General features: G+C 51.9%; 1 protein-coding gene across 1 annotated transcript in view; it reads left to right on the top strand.

Annotated features, from left to right (window-relative positions):
• Window positions 1-17816, top strand: part of TG (thyroglobulin) — a 256066-nt gene that overhangs the window by 26635 nt on the left and 211615 nt on the right. Inside the window, exons 13-21 of the mRNA XM_025870539.1 lie at window positions 265-402; window positions 776-853; window positions 1421-1533; window positions 3507-3609; window positions 4639-4833; window positions 8447-8659; window positions 10186-10340; window positions 12607-12763; window positions 14210-14434. Of these exons, the coding sequence (XP_025726324.1) occupies window positions 265-402; window positions 776-853; window positions 1421-1533; window positions 3507-3609; window positions 4639-4833; window positions 8447-8659; window positions 10186-10340; window positions 12607-12763; window positions 14210-14434 (1377 nt within the window). The remainder of the gene's footprint in view (window positions 1-264; window positions 403-775; window positions 854-1420; window positions 1534-3506; window positions 3610-4638; window positions 4834-8446; window positions 8660-10185; window positions 10341-12606; window positions 12764-14209; window positions 14435-17816) is intronic.

Consider the following 17816-nt stretch of genomic DNA (forward strand, 5'->3'; position numbering starts at 1 on the left):
TGAAAGCGATTCCAAGAGGACAGCAGTGACTGCTTCACACCGCTGCCCTACCTTTTTATTTTTAAAGGACAACCTGGCGAGCGCTGATCCGCTTTGAAGGTGCCTCTGCCGTACTTCGGGTGGCAGTGTTTGTCACGTCCATAAGAAGGCCTCCTTATGTTGGCACGAGGGCGTGCGTGGCTGTTGTCAGCCACAGAGCCGGCACTGCCAAGGCCCTTCCAGGTTGGAGGCTCACCTTGCTGCCCCCCTCTCTCCTGACTGCAGCCCTTGACTTCTATCAAAGACGCGGCTTTGTCCTGGGGGATTCCACACGCGCAGCCACCCTTCTGCAGTCTGGCCCCTACATGCCCCAGTGCGATGCGTGGGGAGGCTGGGAGCCCGTGCAGTGCCATGCTGGGACCGGTGAGCGGGGATGGGCCCCCCTGGGGTGGGGGGGGGGTGGAGTGACACCCTCTTTTTCATTGAGAGCAAAGGGCTTTGTGCCTGGATTGGTGAGCTGGACTCTAGGCCCCTCTTTGGCAGCTGATGGCAAATCCCTTAGTATCTCCGGACTTCGGTTTTCCCATCTGTACAATGTGAGTTGTGACCTGCCAGCCCGAAGGTCCAGGGACTCATTGCGGGAGGGAGCAGGGTGTGTGATTGTGGACAGTGGTGGGCAGTGGGGAGTGGATGCAGGCCTTGCTGGTACTGCTGTGAATGTGCGGAAGGAAAGTTGTTTGGGGGCATGTGCATGGGGGGTGCACTTCCTAAACTTGTGAGCCTGGCTCTTTCCTAGGGTACTGCTGGTGTGTGGATGGGAAGGGAGAGTACGTCCCCGCCTCGCTGACTGCCCGCTCCCCACAGATCCCCCAGTGTAAGTGAAGCCCCAGGAGCCCCCTCCCCAGCCCCTGGTGGTGGGCACTCTAGGCCGGTGGTACAGCTGTTGTTACCCAACCTAGGGATGCTCATGGGTCAGTCCCCGAAGCCTTCAGACCAGTCCCTGAGGGCAGCCAGGCCACATTTTCCCACATCCCCAAGCCTGGAAGACCCTCTTGGCCGAGCCTGATCTGGGCACCTAGCTTCCTAGGTGGAGATAGTCACCGATCATGGAGAAAAAGCCCAGAATCCCCTTCCTCCCACCTGTTCCCAGGACACGTTCATCCACTTCCGTAGTCCGACAGCCTGACAACCATCCCACAGCTGCCCCAGAAGCCAGCCTCCCTCCTGGGGCTTGGACCCATGTCACAAGGCCCACGTGACATCTCAAGGATGATACCCCCCACCCCGGTCTCTGTCCCTGAACCACGGCCTGCTTCTCCTCTGAGGTTCCAGCTGTCTGTGCAGGGCACCTCCATCTACCCCGATGCAGGACCTGCCTGGGCTACCTGCTCTCCCCAGGCACCCACGGCCGGTCATTTAAGACTTTCACTCTCTCTCTCAGGCCCCACCACCTGTGAGACATCTCAAGCCAGTGGGCTGCTTTCCAGTTGGAAACAGGCTGCATCCCAGGGAAACCCATCTCCAAAAGACCTGTTCATCCCCACCTGCCTAGAGGTAAGGCTCTGAAGGCCCAGGAGGGTTTGAGGTGGGAGCCAGAACTTTCTCCCATACATTGAGGATGCTTTTTCTAGTTTTCAATAAGCCTGTTTCAGTTAAAAACTCACAGGTAGTTCTAGGCCTGGGCTTTCGTCTTCACCCTGGCAGGCCCTGGCTGTGTGACCTCGGGCAATTTACTTACCTTTTCTGTGCTCCAGTTTGCTTTATTGGATCCTAAGATTGGGCCGCATTTTTATCCTACCTAGTGTGAGGATTGTTTTGAGGCCCTTCCATGAAAACTCTTTGCAAAATAAGCTGCACTTACATGCTTGCTGCTCTGCTTTTCCCAAAGTCATCTTGGCCACATTGCTACGCCCATACCTGTTTCTTAATATAAAGGGAAGGCATTATAATATTACCATTCTCAGATTGCTGGATGATTGCAGGAACGGATGCAAAACCCCCAAAGAAAGGATTCGTGCTGCAGTCTTAACCACTTACTTGCTGAGTGATGGCAGTCTCTGCTCAGCCCCCGGTGGGTTCTGGAAGCCGGATGAAATCAGCCATGTAGAAGTTAGTCAGACTACAAATCACTGAGCAAAATTTCCTTATTATTATTCTTTATTATTGTTGCTGTTGTGCACTGTGGACATGGATTCCAGTTACTCCTGAGTTTACAGAGAAATGAGCCTCTTTAGCTTTTCATCTTGGCAAACGACCCCCTCCTGCTGGAACAGGGTACCAGGTACCAGCGTCAGCCCACGAAGAAGGAGAGGTAGAAGCCACAGCTTCTGTCAGAGGGAAAAGCGATTCTGAGCAGACTCCGATTAGGTGGCTTCTCAGCCTGCCTCCTGTGGAGGCCCCAGCTGCCAGGAACAGGACCCAAGTCTTCCCCTGCCCCAACCGGATGGCTGTGCCTTTGACCCAACTCCCTAGGAGAAGTTCAGTTAATGACTAGAATGTTCTCAATTTTAAGCCTTTATCCTGTAAAATGTTCTCAAACCTTTGCTTGAATTTTACCTGCATAGCTTCCAAGCTATGCAACCAGGGTGTACACCTGACCTCTCTGGGCCTCTCTGTGCAGAAAGGGGACAGTAGGGTCCCTGCCTCCTAGGGACTGAGTGACACTCTGGATGTGGGGGGGATTGGCACAGAGTGGTCCTCATGCTTATGTTCCCTGTGAATGTTGGGTGCTATTACTCTCATTTCTTGCATGTGAACAAGGCACAGCAGGGTATGAAATGAGAGGTGGCCAGCAGAAGCTCAGGGAAGCACTCAGTGACAGCCAGGAAGCTGGGCAGGCGGCTGGTTTTCTGCAGTCCTCCGGCTGGTTCTTACGCTTTTCTGTTCCAGATGTAGGACACGTGACATTTCCTACCATCAAGAGCTCCTAGAAGGAGTGTGTGCAAGCATCAACCTAGTCCTACCTCCTTTTCCTTTTAGTGGGGAAACTGAGGCCCAGTGGATTGAAGGGCCTCACTCTGTATTCCCCAGCTGGTCCAGGACAGTCTGGGAGAGAAGGACCCAGCCCCATATGGTCTGGATAGCTGCCTTCTACTGATTTCTTTATTCTCTGTTATAGATGTTACAGACTCCCTTTCTCCTAGGGATGCTTGTGGAAAATCATTTCTGGAACTGGGGGGGGGGGGGGGGGGGCAGGATAGTAGCTGGGCTTTGGGGCCGGATGGGTTTAGACCCAGCCCAGCTCTGCTGTTCTCCACCTATGGGATGATGCTCTGATGCTTCCCCTCTCTGAGGCTCAGTTTCCCCCACCCTAAAAGAAGAGAACTGTGGACCTGGCCTCATGGGGTGGTTGTAACCATCAATTCAAAGAACGTTCGTCAGGGGTCTGGAGCAGAATAGCATCTTCCTCTCTTTTTGGAGAAACCATCACCAGTAGTTTTGAAAGGAACATTCCGGATGTCTGCCCGCTGATCTGTGGGCTGCAACAGCATCTTCCCTCGGGTGACGTGCCCTCGGCTTTGTCTCAGACAGGACAGTTTGCCAGGCTGCAAGAGTCGGAGGCCGGCAGCTGGTGTGTGGACCCGGCCTCGGGGGCGGGCATGCCACCCGACACGAACAGCAGCGCCCCATGTGAGTGGTTGCCTCTTCTGTTGCCCTGACCCCTGCTGTGAGCACTGGCTCCCCGTCCCAAGGCTGTGGAAGCCTTTCCCCTCAAGCCTCAGGTTCCTCATCTGTGAAATGGGCACAGTATTCCCTCGCCCCAGTGGGTTCTTTGGCGGGGACTGGGCTCTGCTGTGTAAGCAAGGAGCGCAGACCAGCGCGGTCCCAGCTGGAGGGGCACTGGCGCTTTCTGGGGGGCGCTAGCTGTGCATCGCGGATGCCACACCGGCCCCCGCCGGGTCCCTCGGCCTCCAGCCTGGCCCTGCCGTCTGCTTTCCACGGTGAAGTCACAGTGATGTCCCTCAAGTGCAAAGGTGCTGATGTCCCTCCTCTGCCTCCCCGGGGTCCTCAGGGCCCAGGCACCTCACTGCGGCTCATCGGCCTGGGAGTGTGTGGCTCCAGCACGTTCCTTTGCTTCTCTTCTTTGTCCCGTGCCCTGCTCTCAGGACCCGGGTGTTATAAACTGTAGTCCGACTTTTCAAGAAGGAGGACGCTCTCCCCGCGCCCCCCCCGCCCCCCGCCCCCCGGGCCTTCACGTGTTCTGGTTCAGCCGCCAGCACTACCCGTGGCCTCCCTGCCTAATTCCCCCTCAGACCACGCATCAGTCCTTCTGGACGTCCTGGAGGCCTCCCTTCCAGAGCCGAGTGCAGGGATTTTGGTGGGCTCCCAGACTACCCTGCACCTCGTCCGTGCTCTCCTTATCACTCTCCACGACAACCCCCTTCCGCTCTTGTTAAAGCTCCTTAAAGACCCTACGTTAAAGAGCATGTGCATGGGTGCGTGCAAGTGTGTGTGTGTGTATGTGTGGACGGGGGTTACGGATCTGACCAAGGCCCAGTCTTTGCCCTGGCCTAGCCCGCACCCCACTGGGAAGACAACCCCAGACCCTGGAGGGCCCAGCGGGTGGGTTTCGGTGGGTGGCGGTGGGTGGCAGTTGGGAGCAGTGGGTGGTGGCAGCTATGTGGGCCAGGGGCCCATTTGGCTTGTCTTTGTGTCTAGGCCCGAGCCTCTGTGAAGCACTCTCGAGTGGGGTCCTGTCCAGGAGAGCCGGCTATACCCCAGTGTGCAGGGCAGAGGACCAAGGATTTTCCCCCATGCAGTGTGACCCGGCCCAGGGCAGCTGCTGGTGTGTCCTGGAGAGTGGAGAGGAGGTGCCTGGGACCCGTGTGGCCGGGAGCCAGCTAGCCTGTGAGAGTAAGCTGTGACCCCTGGAGGGGTTTCCTGGGCTGGTGCGTAGGGGGCTGCTGCTCATCTCTTCCTTTACTCAGGCTGGGAAGGACTCCCAAGGCACCAGAAGAGTGGGGGCCGGAGGGGAGATGGGGAAGGGCTGGAGGGATGGGCTTGCAGTTGATTCTCATGATGCCAAAACTTGTGTCTACTTCCTAAAAGTGCTCAGCCTTGGAGCTGAGGTCCAGGAGGGTCTGTACAGGGATCCCCAGAGCTGGCAACTCAGCAGCTGGGGTGCTAGCCTGCTGGGGGTTCCAGGTCTCGGTCTCCCCATCCTCGAGTGAGGAAAGGGGCCTGATGGCAGGATCTCAGTGGGGATGGGTCCATCCCAGCTGGGAGGCTTCAGAAATTTGTGGAGGCATTGATTGATTTACTTTTAGTTTTAGTCCAAAAAAATTGTTTTGGTATCAAATATTGAAATATCTATCAGATAACTATATATTAGAATATTAAAACACATGATTACAGATTAAAATATATTACTTGATTCTCAATTACTTCCCTTTTATTTCTCCTACATACTCAAGTCACAGGACATGATGGTCATTTTAAAATTTATATGAGCAAGTAGGTTAGACTCTCTGAATTCCATTTCAGGACAGTAAAGAAGATGCTGCAAAATATTTATTGCAAATTAGGGCATTGAATCTGGTGGGATCGAGAAATACTGTGCTGTGATTCCGATTTCATTGCAGTTGCCTTTCCTTGGCTGCCCATATTGGTTTATTGCTTTATTTTAAAATTTCGTTGTCTGTCAGCAACATTCTGGAGCTAGGGAGACATTTCATTAGGCCTAGTGGGTTATATGTGTAAAAGGAATTGCCGTGGATTTGTAAATGTATCTTTATATCTGGAAGGAGATGGGGAGCCTGCAAAAGCAGGGTGGAAGGAAGAGCTGCTCCCTCTCTTTGTGGGACTCCTTCCCTTTTGTCTCTTCCCTCTCCTGTGGTGTGCCAATGCCTTTCCCCACACGCCTTTCCTCCCGAGCTCTGGATGCTCCTTTGTCCAGGGCCTGGACAAGGCAGGACCCTGTCATGCTCATCTCTGGGGCCCTGAGCAGTTGTCACCAAGCAGGAAACATGGAAGGTGCCCTATGGGTATTTATGGGCGGAACTCCTTGCTGTGACCTTCCCGCGGAGGTGCGGTGTCCGCCTTAGTGAGGGCGGAAACGGTCAGCATCCAGCTTCCTCGGCGTCTAAGAGTGGCCCTCACTGTCTGGCACCAAGGACATAGACTGATGTGTCTCATCCAGGAACAGGTCTGGGAGCACAGCTCCTATAAGGTTTGGGAAGACTCTATGTGACATGGCCTTGCCGGATTCCAGGATAGGAGCTCCCGTGTGCAGAGATTTACCTGCTAAAAGGTGCTTTTCACATCTCTTAGCTCAGTTTTGCCTCCCAACAATGCGGATAAATAGAACAGTCCCATCTCCCCAGATTACGGAGGGCAAAACTGGGGCTCAGAGACGTTCATGAGCATGTCCAGAGTCACACATCTAGCAAGCAGGACAGCCAGCTTCAATGGTAGAGGTTCTTCCTCCTGGTGTATCTGCAGAGCGTGGAGGAGAAAACCAGATGTGGGGGCCAGGCAGACTTGAATGCCAACTCTTCCACTCCCTTGCTGGGTGACCTTGGGCTGGTCCCTTAACCTCTCTGGACCTCGGTTTCCCAGTCTGTGAAATGGAGAGGGAACACTGTAGCAATTTCTCGAGTGGTTGTTAAGATTCATTCAAATAGCCTCTGTCAACTTCTCAGCCTGGTGGCTCAGAGCACTGCCTTGGGGGCCATGCCTGGCTCCTCCTGGCTGTCCTGAGACTTAGAGCAGAAAGGTTAACCTCCCCATGCTTCACTGACCTCACCTGTGGGGTGAGGGTGACAACAGTTCTCCCGCACAGAGTTGCTTCGAAGATAAAATCAGTTCAGGGGAAGCACGCAGGATAGCCCCAGCCCACAGTCACCGAGCTGTGTGTCCCTGGGCTGGTCACTTAGCTCCTCTGAGTCTCCATTTTCCCCATCGCTGAGATGACTTCTGCCTGAGTCAGGATAGAGGCGGGCCCTTGGAGATATCTGTGGGCCATTATAACCGTCAGTGTGAGGGCTCCGAAGAGGATATGCTGGTGGCCAGGGAGCACAGAGGAGAGGACAGTGGGGGGCCGGGGGGGTGCGTTCCCATCTCTGAGGAGCAGCCGGTAGGGGGAAGCGTAGCCCTTGTCTACCAGGGTAGCAGTTAGATTCAAAGGACCTGTGCCCAAGCGTTGGCTCTGTCCCTCTGAATCTTCAAAATTCAGTTTCTTCATCTGTAAAGGGAGGATGATGATGTCAGGGCTGCCTACTTCATGGGCTTATTTTGAGTAAGGTGCACTTAAATGCTGATCATGACAGAGTTTCACAAACTCGAAAATTCGTGGTAACTGTCAGATATGATGGTCATAGGAAGCTTACCCTTGTAGGGTACCAGATGCTCCTTCTTTGTTCTGAAAGGGTTAGTTCACATCCTAAAATTTCCAGCTCAGGCAGTAACGTAGTCTTTGTGCTGTTATTCATAATAACGACCAACATTAATGACTTTATTATGTGCCAGTAACTCCTCCAAGCTCTTTGCATGCCTTTATTCATTTTGATGCCCATCATCCTTAGGAGGTAGGCATCATTGCTCTCATCGCCGTTTGAAGGGGGAGGAAACTGAATCACAGGGAAGTTAGTTAACATGCTTAGGAGGCTCAGCAAGGAAATGATTGGGCTGGGATTTAAAGCCCTGCAGGCTGGCCCCTGAGCCCTCAGGCTGACTCTCCCCATCCCCACAGACACATGCACTTGGTGAGAACCAAATCCCCAGGCCCACGGCTGATTACTGCAAAACTTCGGCCAGATGCCAGTGTTGGTATTAGAAAGAAGCCCGGGCTGTGCCCTGGAGGTCAGAATGGGTCATCCTCCATCTTGGAGGCCCCCAAGCACCCTCGAGTCACATGTGGATCACAGCTGTCAAAACCAGACCCATGCATGCAGCTAGGCTGTGCCCGAGAGTCAGATAATTAAAACTCTGGTCGGGTATGAAAGCATCCCACTGAGTGTGTCTGTCCTTTCATTTACTGGTGTGCCCACTTATTTAACATATATTCCCAGAGCTTGTGTTCTGGGGGAACAGAGGAGAGGCACCCCCTTTCCTGCCCTGGCTCCATGCGGCGGGGAGACCAGAGTGCAGATGGTAAGTTTGGGAGGATTGGCAACATGGAGGTCCACCCCAGGAGGCCTGAGAGCTCGCTGTGTCCACCTGAGAGAGCCACGCAGGGTGTTAGGAAGCAGGAGATGTTGAGCTGCTAATGCAGGGTCAAAAAAGGAACCCTCTAGGCAGCTGGGCAGGCAGAGGGAAGGGCTCGGGCTATGCCAGCAGGCTGTGTTCAGGGATGGACAGCCCTGCGGAGGCAGAGGGGCTGGAGGGGACAAGATGGGAGAGGGAAGGGTGAGTCAGTGGGTCCTCAGGGACACTGAGAGCCCGCTGCCGTTCAACACGTCGGGGAAGGGGAGAAGTCAGAGCCCCCTTGTGCGGCTGTGGCTCCCACGGCGGCCCTCTTTCCTTCCAGGCCCCCAGTGCCCGCTGCCGTTCAACACGTCGGATGTGGCTGGTGGAGTGATCCTGTGTGAGCGAGCCTCGGGTGCAGGAGGGGCCCCCGTCCAGCTGTGTCAGCTGCTGTGCCGCTGGGGCTATCGGAGCGCCCTCTTGCCAGGGCCGCTGGTCTGCAGCCTCGAGAAGGGACGCTGGGTATCCTGGGCACCCCAGCCCCAGGCCTGCCAGCGTGAGTCTGCCCAGCACCCTGCTTCCTCTCGGCTCTCAGGGCTGAGCACCTGCATTTTCCCCCGCCCAAGTGCAGCATTTCCACAGTAAGCCAGGTGGCTTCAGGAGCAGGAGAGAGGGCCCAAAGAAGCATGTTCTTCTAGAAGGCACGGATGTGCTTCACAGACTCCTAGGGTTAAGCTTTATTTGGGGCTTCTCTGGAGCAATCTGCTTCTTGGGAGAACTGCCAGCATTGCGGGCTCTCCTGGGATCTCTTGGATATAGGAGTATAATCAGGAGGTAGGTGTTCGGATGGCCATATTCGTCACTGTGGTGTTGACAAGTTAGAGCTGTTTGTCTGGCCTCTGAGAGTGACGCTGACTCACGAACCTCTCTCCTGGGTCCGTTTGAGGTTCCATGGCTAATGCCTGGCAGAGCTGGGGCCTGGACCCTCCAGGGGGGCATCAGTTCTGATCGCTGTGGGTCTGGGCCCCCTGAATATCGGCAGAGATCCTCTCTCCTCCTCTCCCACTGAGCCTGCTTGCACGCCCACGAGGCTGTGAGGCAACATTGAGCTCTGAGTGTATCTGCCTTGGCTGAGGCCGGCCATGGTTACTTACAGCCTGGCTGGGCAGGAGAAGATGCTGGGACCCAGTACTGGGTCCACCCAGGGCACTGGGAGGGGTGTCTGAGAGAGAGGGCCAGATCCTGGGACTATCATGAGGCTCTGGGTAGCTGTCAGAAGACGGTATTTGTGGCAAAGATTTCTAGAATAGAAAATGTTATCCAGAAGGACACCTGGGTGACTCAGTTGGTTAAGCACCTGATGCTTGATTTTGGCTCGGGTCATGTTCCCAGGGCGGTGGGATCAAGCCCCACGTTGGGCTCTGCACTGAGCATGGAGTCTACTTAGGATTCTCCCTCTCCCTTTGCCCCTCTCCCCCCTAAAAAAAATGTTATTCAGAAAAAACTCAATATGATTTGGACAAATAAATGGTCTGTCCCCTTGATGGTGACAAAGTGTCCTAAGCAGAAATTAAGACCAGGCTAGTCAAGACAGGATCTAGAGCAAGGCACTTGGGAGAAAAGGGGAATGGGTCTTGAGCTCTTAGTGTTGTGTGCAGGGCTGTTGTGTATGACTCTGTAGGTTGTGCCCTGAACAATCTTTGAGTATGTCTTTCATATAGTCTATGGTGTCCCCTCTTAACTGGCAAAATCATATGTAGTGGCCCTGTGTAAATGCAAGATAATATGGAAGATTTTCCAAGAAGAATGTCCAGGACCCCCAAAATGTAGAGCAGCCTGCTTTAGAAGCCAAGGCAGGACTGAGCTTGCCGTGAGGGTGCTAATTTCAGAGACAAGCTATCACGCTAGGGAGTGTTTAGACTCTGAGGACGATAGTGCAAGATGGTAGTGCTTGTGCGTTCTAAGCTAAATGAAGAAGGGTGATTTTTGCAGAGGAAAAAAAAAAAACAGAAAAACAAAGTAAAGAAAAGGATCTGAGTGGTCTATTTCTTGTGTCTGCTGACCTCCGCTGCTTGCGTGCAGGGCCCCAGCTGTGGCAGACCCTCCAGACCCGAGGGCAGTTCCAGCTCCGTCTCCCGCCAGGCAAGATGTGCAGCGCGGATTATGCGGGCTTGCGGCTCGCTTTCCAGGTCCTCATATTAGACGAGCTGGTGGCCCGTGGCTTCTGTCAGATCCAGGTATGTGCCTGACCAAATTCTGCATGGCTGGGGGCTTGGACTGGGCTCAGAGTCATGGTGGCAGAGGACCTCAGGGCCCCAATGAACCTAGGGTTCAACTCTCTCTCATTTTACCAATAGGCAAAGTGAGGTTCAGAACGAGAAAGTCCTTTGGCCAAGGCTAATCACATAGTGGCGCCGGTGGAATCCATACTCATCCCTGGCCATTCTTTCTGCATAAAGCTGTTAAATCAGATGTGTGCTGAGCGCTCACAATGTGCCAGGCACGGCGTGTTGTTGGTGTGGATTAGCGATTCTCATGAGGATCCTATTATTAGTCCTGTTTTGTGGATGAGGGGCATGAAGCCTGGAGGGTTAACATAATTGTCCAGAGTTACACAGCTAAGGATGTTAGAGCCAGGCTGATGACATGGGAACAGAGCTGTGAACGCCCGCAGATTACTACCACCACCTATGGAGGAAAGCTGGAGGAAGACTGAAATGCCAGGATGTACTCCCTGAACCACTGTGCCAGATGTGCCTTTGACAAACCCACTAGAAGGCATTATGGATCCTCCCTGGAAGGAGGATATTGCATACCAGCAGACAGACCTAGTGCCGTGAATAATCAATATCAGGGTTTTTAGCTCTGTAATAGGCAGAGGCTTCTGTGATTTGAAATCACAAGTATTCACAGAGGGAGTCTTTAAAAGTCCCTCAATTCAGGGCACCTGGGTGGCTCAGTCGTTTAAGCGTCTGACTCTTGATTTTGGCTCAGGGCATGATCTTAGGGTCCTGGGATCGAGCCCCGTGTTGGGCTCTGCGCTCGACGGGGAGTCTGCTTGAGGATTCTCTCCCTCTTTCCTCTGCCCCTCCCCCTGCTCATGTGCGTTCACTTTCTCTCTCTCAAATAAATCTTAAAAAAATGAAAGTCATTCAGTTAAATAAGTTGTTCTGTTCAAAGCTTGGTAACTCATAGAGCAGCTCAGTTTAAACCCCTATGCTAAGAATTTTGGAGAACATACATTTTCACAAAACCAAATACAGAGAGTCGTGATTCTAAGACATATAGAAACATAGATTGCCCCCTTTTATCCAAAGAAATGTACTTGACAACACGAGCAGTAATATGTATTAATTATTGAGCCCCAGGCTGTGTTCCTGGCACCAGGCTAGAAGCTCTACTTTCCTGATCTCTAATTATTACAGCATCCTGTCAGCGAGCGTCAGTAACCCTTGAGTTGTAACTGTGTTAACTAAAGCCCACTGAGAGTAAGTAAGTTGCCCAGGATTTCACAGAGCTAAGTCCAAGTCCATTTAGACTTTCATTACACCAAACTTGTTCGTTTGTTCCGTCCTTCCTTCATTCTCCCATTTAACAAATGTTTGTGTGCCTATTATAGGCTAGCATGGTTTTAGGCAGTGAGGACTGTCAAAGATAAAACAAAGTCAGACACTAGTTAAATTGGTCAGGACAGATTTTAATCAGTAATATACTAATGCAATAAGGAAAAGGAGTCCAGCATGATCAGGACTCAGCTTTGATTTGTGCCAGGGTAACTGGCCCCTGTGTTCCTCAGAGGGGAGAGTGGGGTAGTAGCGCCTTGTCCTCTGGGGTAGGGTTGAAGGGAGGGTAGAAGGAAGTCACAGAAGGCATGTTCTGGCACCTGGTGTGGGCTCAGCAAAGTTGGCTCCTGACTCTGTGTTCTTTCTTTCTTTTTTTTTTTGGTGGGGAGGGGGCGCCTGAGTGGCTCAGTCCAAGTGTCTGCCTTCAGCTCAGGTTGTGATCCTGGGATCCTGCAATTGAGTCCAGAGTCAGGCTCTCTGCTCAGCAGGGAGTCTGTTTCTCCCTCTCCCTCTGCTCTTACGCTCTGCTTGTGCTTTCTCTTTTTCTCTCTCTCAAATAAATAACATCTTAAAAAACAGATGGTATTAAGGAGGGTACGTACTGCATGGAGCACTGGGTGTTATACGAAAACAATGGATCGTGGATCACCACATCAAAAACTAATGATGTATTGTATGGTGACATAACATAATAAAATTAAAAAAAATCTATCTATATATTTTTCTTTTTTTGAGAGACGGCATGAGTGGGGAAGGCAGAGGGAGAGAGGGAATCTTAAGCAGGCTCCAAGCCCAGCATGGAGCCCAACTCGGGGCTCAATCTCATGACCCCCGAGATCACGACCTGAGCCAAAATCAAAAGTCAGACGTTTAACCGACTGAGCCAACCAGGCGTCCCCGACTTTGTGTTCTTGAACTAAAGGTGTCTGTCTCCATGTAGGCAAAGACTTTTGGGACCCCCGTTTCCATTCCTGTCTGCGACGGATCCACGGTGCAGGTGGAGTGTCTGACCGGGGAGCGTTTAGGAGTGAATGTCACATGGAAGGTGCAGCTGAAGGATGTCCCACTGGCCTCTCTTCCTGATTTACATGATATTGGTATGTTTGGCCACCCTGTGGCCTTGACGTTATGCAGCTTTTCTGAGGCTCAGTTTCTCCATCAGTCAGTTGGAGCCAGTGACGCCTATAATGCTTTCCCGTGAGGCTCTCGCATGAGAATTATGCCCTGGCCCCCAGAGGAGCCAATTATTAAAACGTATATAAAAATCAATAGCATCCTGCTCATAACTTATGAAACTCAAATGATATCACCTGATCGCACTTCTGTGGATAGCTTCTAATCCTTCTCTTGGTTTTCTGGGCACAGATGGGGAGACAGATGTGCAGAAGGGGAGGGTGGGGGTTGGCGGATCTGAATTGGTTTGTAATTTACGTTCTGCACACATGCAATGAGAAAACATCTCGGACCGCTTACACTATTTAAGCTCACTATTACACTGTGTCAAGCGGGGCAGGTGGGGGATAAATTGAGAGAGTAGAAGGATCCAAGAAGGAGGAGCAGAGTGGACTGTGTGGTAGTGCTGTGAGCCAGTGTAGGTATAATCTGTATTGCTGACCAGGGGGTGGGGAGCACCCTTTGCTCTCCTACCATCCAGTGGCCAAGTACCCAGGGTCAACGCTGGCTGCAGCTTGACCTCTGTTCTACAAAGGGGAAGCTTCTGGAAAATGCTGCCAGAATGTGACCTCGGAGGGCAGACTGAGTCCCTGTCATGGTGCAGTCCTTGTGGCAATTATATCCCTCTAACAGCATTAGGGATCAGGGGTCCTTCTTCCTCTCGAAAGAGCTTGGAAGATTCAGGTATGTTTGAAGCTGCAAAAGGAGGAGATGTTTATTCCTGGGGTCCATGCTGACAACTGTGGTTTCAGGCCCTGGGCTGGCTTGCCAGAACCTGTTGTAGCGTGAATGCTCATTGTGTGCGGGAATCTGTCCCAGCTCCAGATGTGACACCCTTCTGCTCTCTTCCTAGGAAATACTTAGGGATCAGCAGCTGGGGGCCTCTTCAGTGTTTAACCACTGAGTGGAAGGTCACGTTGCCTCCTAGAGATGAGACCTTCTCTTTGAGTGGTCCCAGCATACACATTTGTTCTTATAATCTTCACCAACTATAAGAGAGGCATTGTCAGCCCCATTTTGCAGATGGGGAGATGGAGGCTCAGAGATTGTAGCTTGCCAAAGGTTGGGACACCTTACATTAGTGACTGAAGACACAATATCTTGTACCAATGGGGATCATATTGATGCCACAGAAATGACAGGATCCAGAGACCTGGGTTAAAGTCCTAGTCATGTTTCTGCATCCTGTGTAAGCTTGGGCCAATCTGTCCCCTTCTGTAGGCCTCAGTTTCTCCCTTTGTAAAATGAGAAACCAGGCAATGCTTACAACTGCTTTCCGTGCGGACATTCTAGGTGGCTCTGTCCCTTGGTCTCCCCCGGCCCTTGCAGAGAACAGCAGTGACATTTCTGCCTCATCCTGTTTCTTACAGAGGAGGCCTTAGTTGGCAAGGATCTCATTGGACGCTTCACAGATCTGATCCAGAGTGGAGGGTTCCAGCTTCATCTGGATTCCAAGACATTCCCAGCAGACACCTCCATCTACTTCCTTCAAGGAGACCACTTTGGCACCTCTCCCAGGACATGGTTTGGGTGCTTGGAAGGATTCCGCCGAGTCTTGGCTACCAGTGATGCCACTCAGGACCCATTGGGGTGCGGTAGGTCCACCCCCTCTCCTGGGACTGCTGGTTTCAGACACGTGAGGCTGTGGAAAAGGCCACCAGAGCACTGGAGACAGGTCACTCTGCCCATACAGAGTGGGGAATCACTCATTTGGCTGTTCAGCTAAAACCTTTCAGTCATCCGCCCTGTGTGGGCGTGTGGTCATTACCCCATCAGGCAGTAGCTGAGACCAGAGGCACAGGGGACACGACAGAAGTGATCCTTCTTCTTACTTCTTGCCAGGCTTGGACCTTGGGGTCTGGGCTGTGCTGTCTTTGGGGAGAAGGCTGATGTCCGCCCTGTATGCCCGCCAACATTCTTAGTCTGGTTATGGCAATGTGTTGCTCATCACCGTGTCCAAATGGCCATTGATCAGCCCAGGGCTTCACCACTCGGGGGAGGTGACTCCTGGCAAAGGTTAACTGGGATGTCCTTCCTTGCCCTTCCCCTATGTAGCTTTAGAAGTGGTTTCCTCAAGAATGCAGCTGCAGATTTCTTAAATGGCAGTGGCATGAGTCTCCTTGGCCACCATCACGGGTCACCACAAACTCTGTGTCCTAAGACAATACACATTTATCATCACCCAGCTCTGTAGGGTTGAATTCCTAGTCGGGTCTCGGGGGGCTAAAACCATGGTGTCAACAGGGCTGTGTTCCTACCGGAGGGGATCTGTTTCCTTGACTTTTCCAGGGTCTAGATGTTGCCGATATGTCTTGGCTCATGGCTTCCTTCTTTCATCTTTGAAGCCGAAGGCCATAGCTCTCTGAACACTCCCACGGTCACAGCTCCTTCGGACTCTGTCTTACCCTTCCCAGGAAGGGTCACACATAGCTGGGCAATCCAGGACACTGACCCTATCTTTCGGTCAGCTGGTTAGACCCAATTTCCCTTTGCCGTGTAACCTACCATGTTTGTGGCTCCCGCGAATCAGGAGGTGGCTGTCTTTTCTGTGTCCTACTTTCAAGGGCTCGCTCAAGAAGCCTTCCTCCCCCATGGCATGAGACAGAGGAGCATTGTTGCTGAGCTGCAGAAAGAGAAGATGTTTCTTGGTTATTTATTTTTCCATTATTTATATTGGTTGCAACACAAGAACTACATGGCCTTTCCTCTTGTGAAATCCAGACCAAGTTATAAACTCCACGTTGGATTTAAGATGCAGCTGAATCTTAACATAGAAACCCAGAAATGCACCCACCGCCCCATTGCCCGCTAATATTTACGGAGAATTTTGCAGTTTATAATGCACTTTCACAAATATTTACCACTCACGATGTGCCCTGGTGGCACGTCATTCGCCCATTTAACAGATGAAGAGGTTGAGGCTCAGATGAAATCAAATAATGCATCCGTCGTGTCCAGATCAGGGCTGACTCAAAGGAAGGACTTAGGTTCATGAAACCAGTCATCTGGGGGTGCGTAACCCAACGTCCTCTGGGACCAGGTCTCATGCTCTTTCTACCTCACAGAGATGCCCAAATAAAAAGAATAAGAAGTAGGAGCAGGAGTGGAAGGTGCCACCTGCCAGGTGGGGTGAAACAAGGTCAGAGTGATGGAGGTGTTCAGAACACCCACCACTGTGTTCTTATACTTACTGGGAAGAGCCCTGGGCTCTCCTGCCGTGTGTGTGTTTGTGTGTGTGTGTGTGTGTGTGTGTGTGTGTGTGTGTGTGTGTGTGTTGGGGAAGGGTGGTGTATTGGAGGGGTGTATTTGGAGGAGCAGTGGCAAGAATCTGCTTTTGTAGTCACCCCAGGTAATGTGGGAAGGAGGTCCAGGACCCCCACCTGAGTGCACGCCCTGGAGCGTGGAGCCCAGAGGAGGAGGGGCAGGAGAGGGAGACAGGTGCTGTTCAGGGGCCAGGTGAGAGACCCTTTACTGGCTCTGCCTTTGCATTTTCTCCCATGGCCTAGCTCCTGCATATAAAATCAAGTGCTGGTCCAGAAATCTGATCCTGAGTTTCTTTCTAGGGAACTTCATTGATGATTAGATTATTATTTCATGTCTAACAAGATGGGTATCCCAGCTTGACAGGGAAGAGGGAGGGAGAAGCCGAGCTAGGAACACAACAGTATTGGCCGAAGGATGGTAAGCGGTGGGGGCACTGGGGGCCAGAACTCAGGGTGGCAGGGCTTCAGAGTGAGTGGGAATCACAGAGTGGCCTGGAAATGGGACTGAGTAAAAGGTTTTGCCTGGCCTACACTTGCTGTAGGACAAGAGTTGGCAAGCTTGTTCCACAAAGGGCCAGAATGCAAGTGTTTTAGGCTTTGTAGACCATACAGTTTTTGTCTCAGTGACTTAACTCATCCATTGTAGGGAGAAGAGCATGGCTGTGTTCTAATAAAACTTTATTTGCCAAGCAGAAGGTGAGTTGCACTTGGCCCATGGGCTGGAATTTGCTAATCCTAGCTCTAGACAAACCTACATTCTATTTCTCAGCTGCTGTAGTTTTTTATTGACTCAAAAGAATTTTTGATCATGCCATTCAGCCCTATCTCCTTACTCCAAATAGTTAGAAAGGTCTGGAATGGAATTCACAAAAGCAGCACTGAAAGCTCTGGATTTTCTCCAGTGTCAATGATAATATCTATTTGTTATTGAGTTCCTAATATGTGCTGGGCCTTGCTAGCATTTCTCTGGTCCAGAGGGTCAGGTATTATTAATCCCATAGTATGGATGAGGGAGCCAGGGACATATAGTTAAGAGTATTAGCAAACTGCTCTTGGAAGCCAGGTGGGTTCAAGTCCTGGCTCCAGCGCCTTCTCAATGTGGGTTCTTGGGACATTGCTTATCCTCACTAAGTGTAATCTGAAAAACAGTGATAATAATATCTATTTCACGGAGGTCGTGGTTTGCACAGCATCGTGTAATCAATGCGCGTGTACCCCTTCACACGTGGTGAACTCTCCACAAATGGCCTTGTTGATTGGCCATGCTGAGATCCAAACTCAGCTCTGCTGATTCCAGATGCTTTGTCCTCGGCATCATATATCACTCTTCTCAACAGGGGGTTCTTAGTGAAATCATGCCCTTGGATTCTTGTATCTATTCTTCTTGGCTCTTTTTTCCTTCTGAGGCATATCTGGAACACCGCTGTGAGGCTACAAGCAGAGCGTTGTCCTGTGGAGATGAAGTAGGGTTTCTGTGTGTCATCTCAGGGGGGCTTATCTGTATGATCCCCCCAGGAGGGCAGTGACTTGGGGGTGAGTGGGAATGTAAGCATGTAGGCATGGCAGCTTCCATCCAGGGAATGGAGAGCACAGGGAGGTAGGGGCTTTGTTTGTAGCTTTGAAGGGGTCAGTTATGTTCACCCTCTCGCCTCAAGGCCAACCATGTGACTTCCCTTCAGAATGACCTGCTGGCAGCCTTCATACCAGTTTGGTC

This window comes from Callorhinus ursinus, unplaced genomic scaffold (assembly GCF_003265705.2).
Source record: "Callorhinus ursinus isolate GAN/ISIS: 27379988/994484 unplaced genomic scaffold, GSC_fseal_2.0 scaffold5, whole genome shotgun sequence".
NCBI lineage: Eukaryota > Metazoa > Chordata > Mammalia > Carnivora > Otariidae > Callorhinus > Callorhinus ursinus.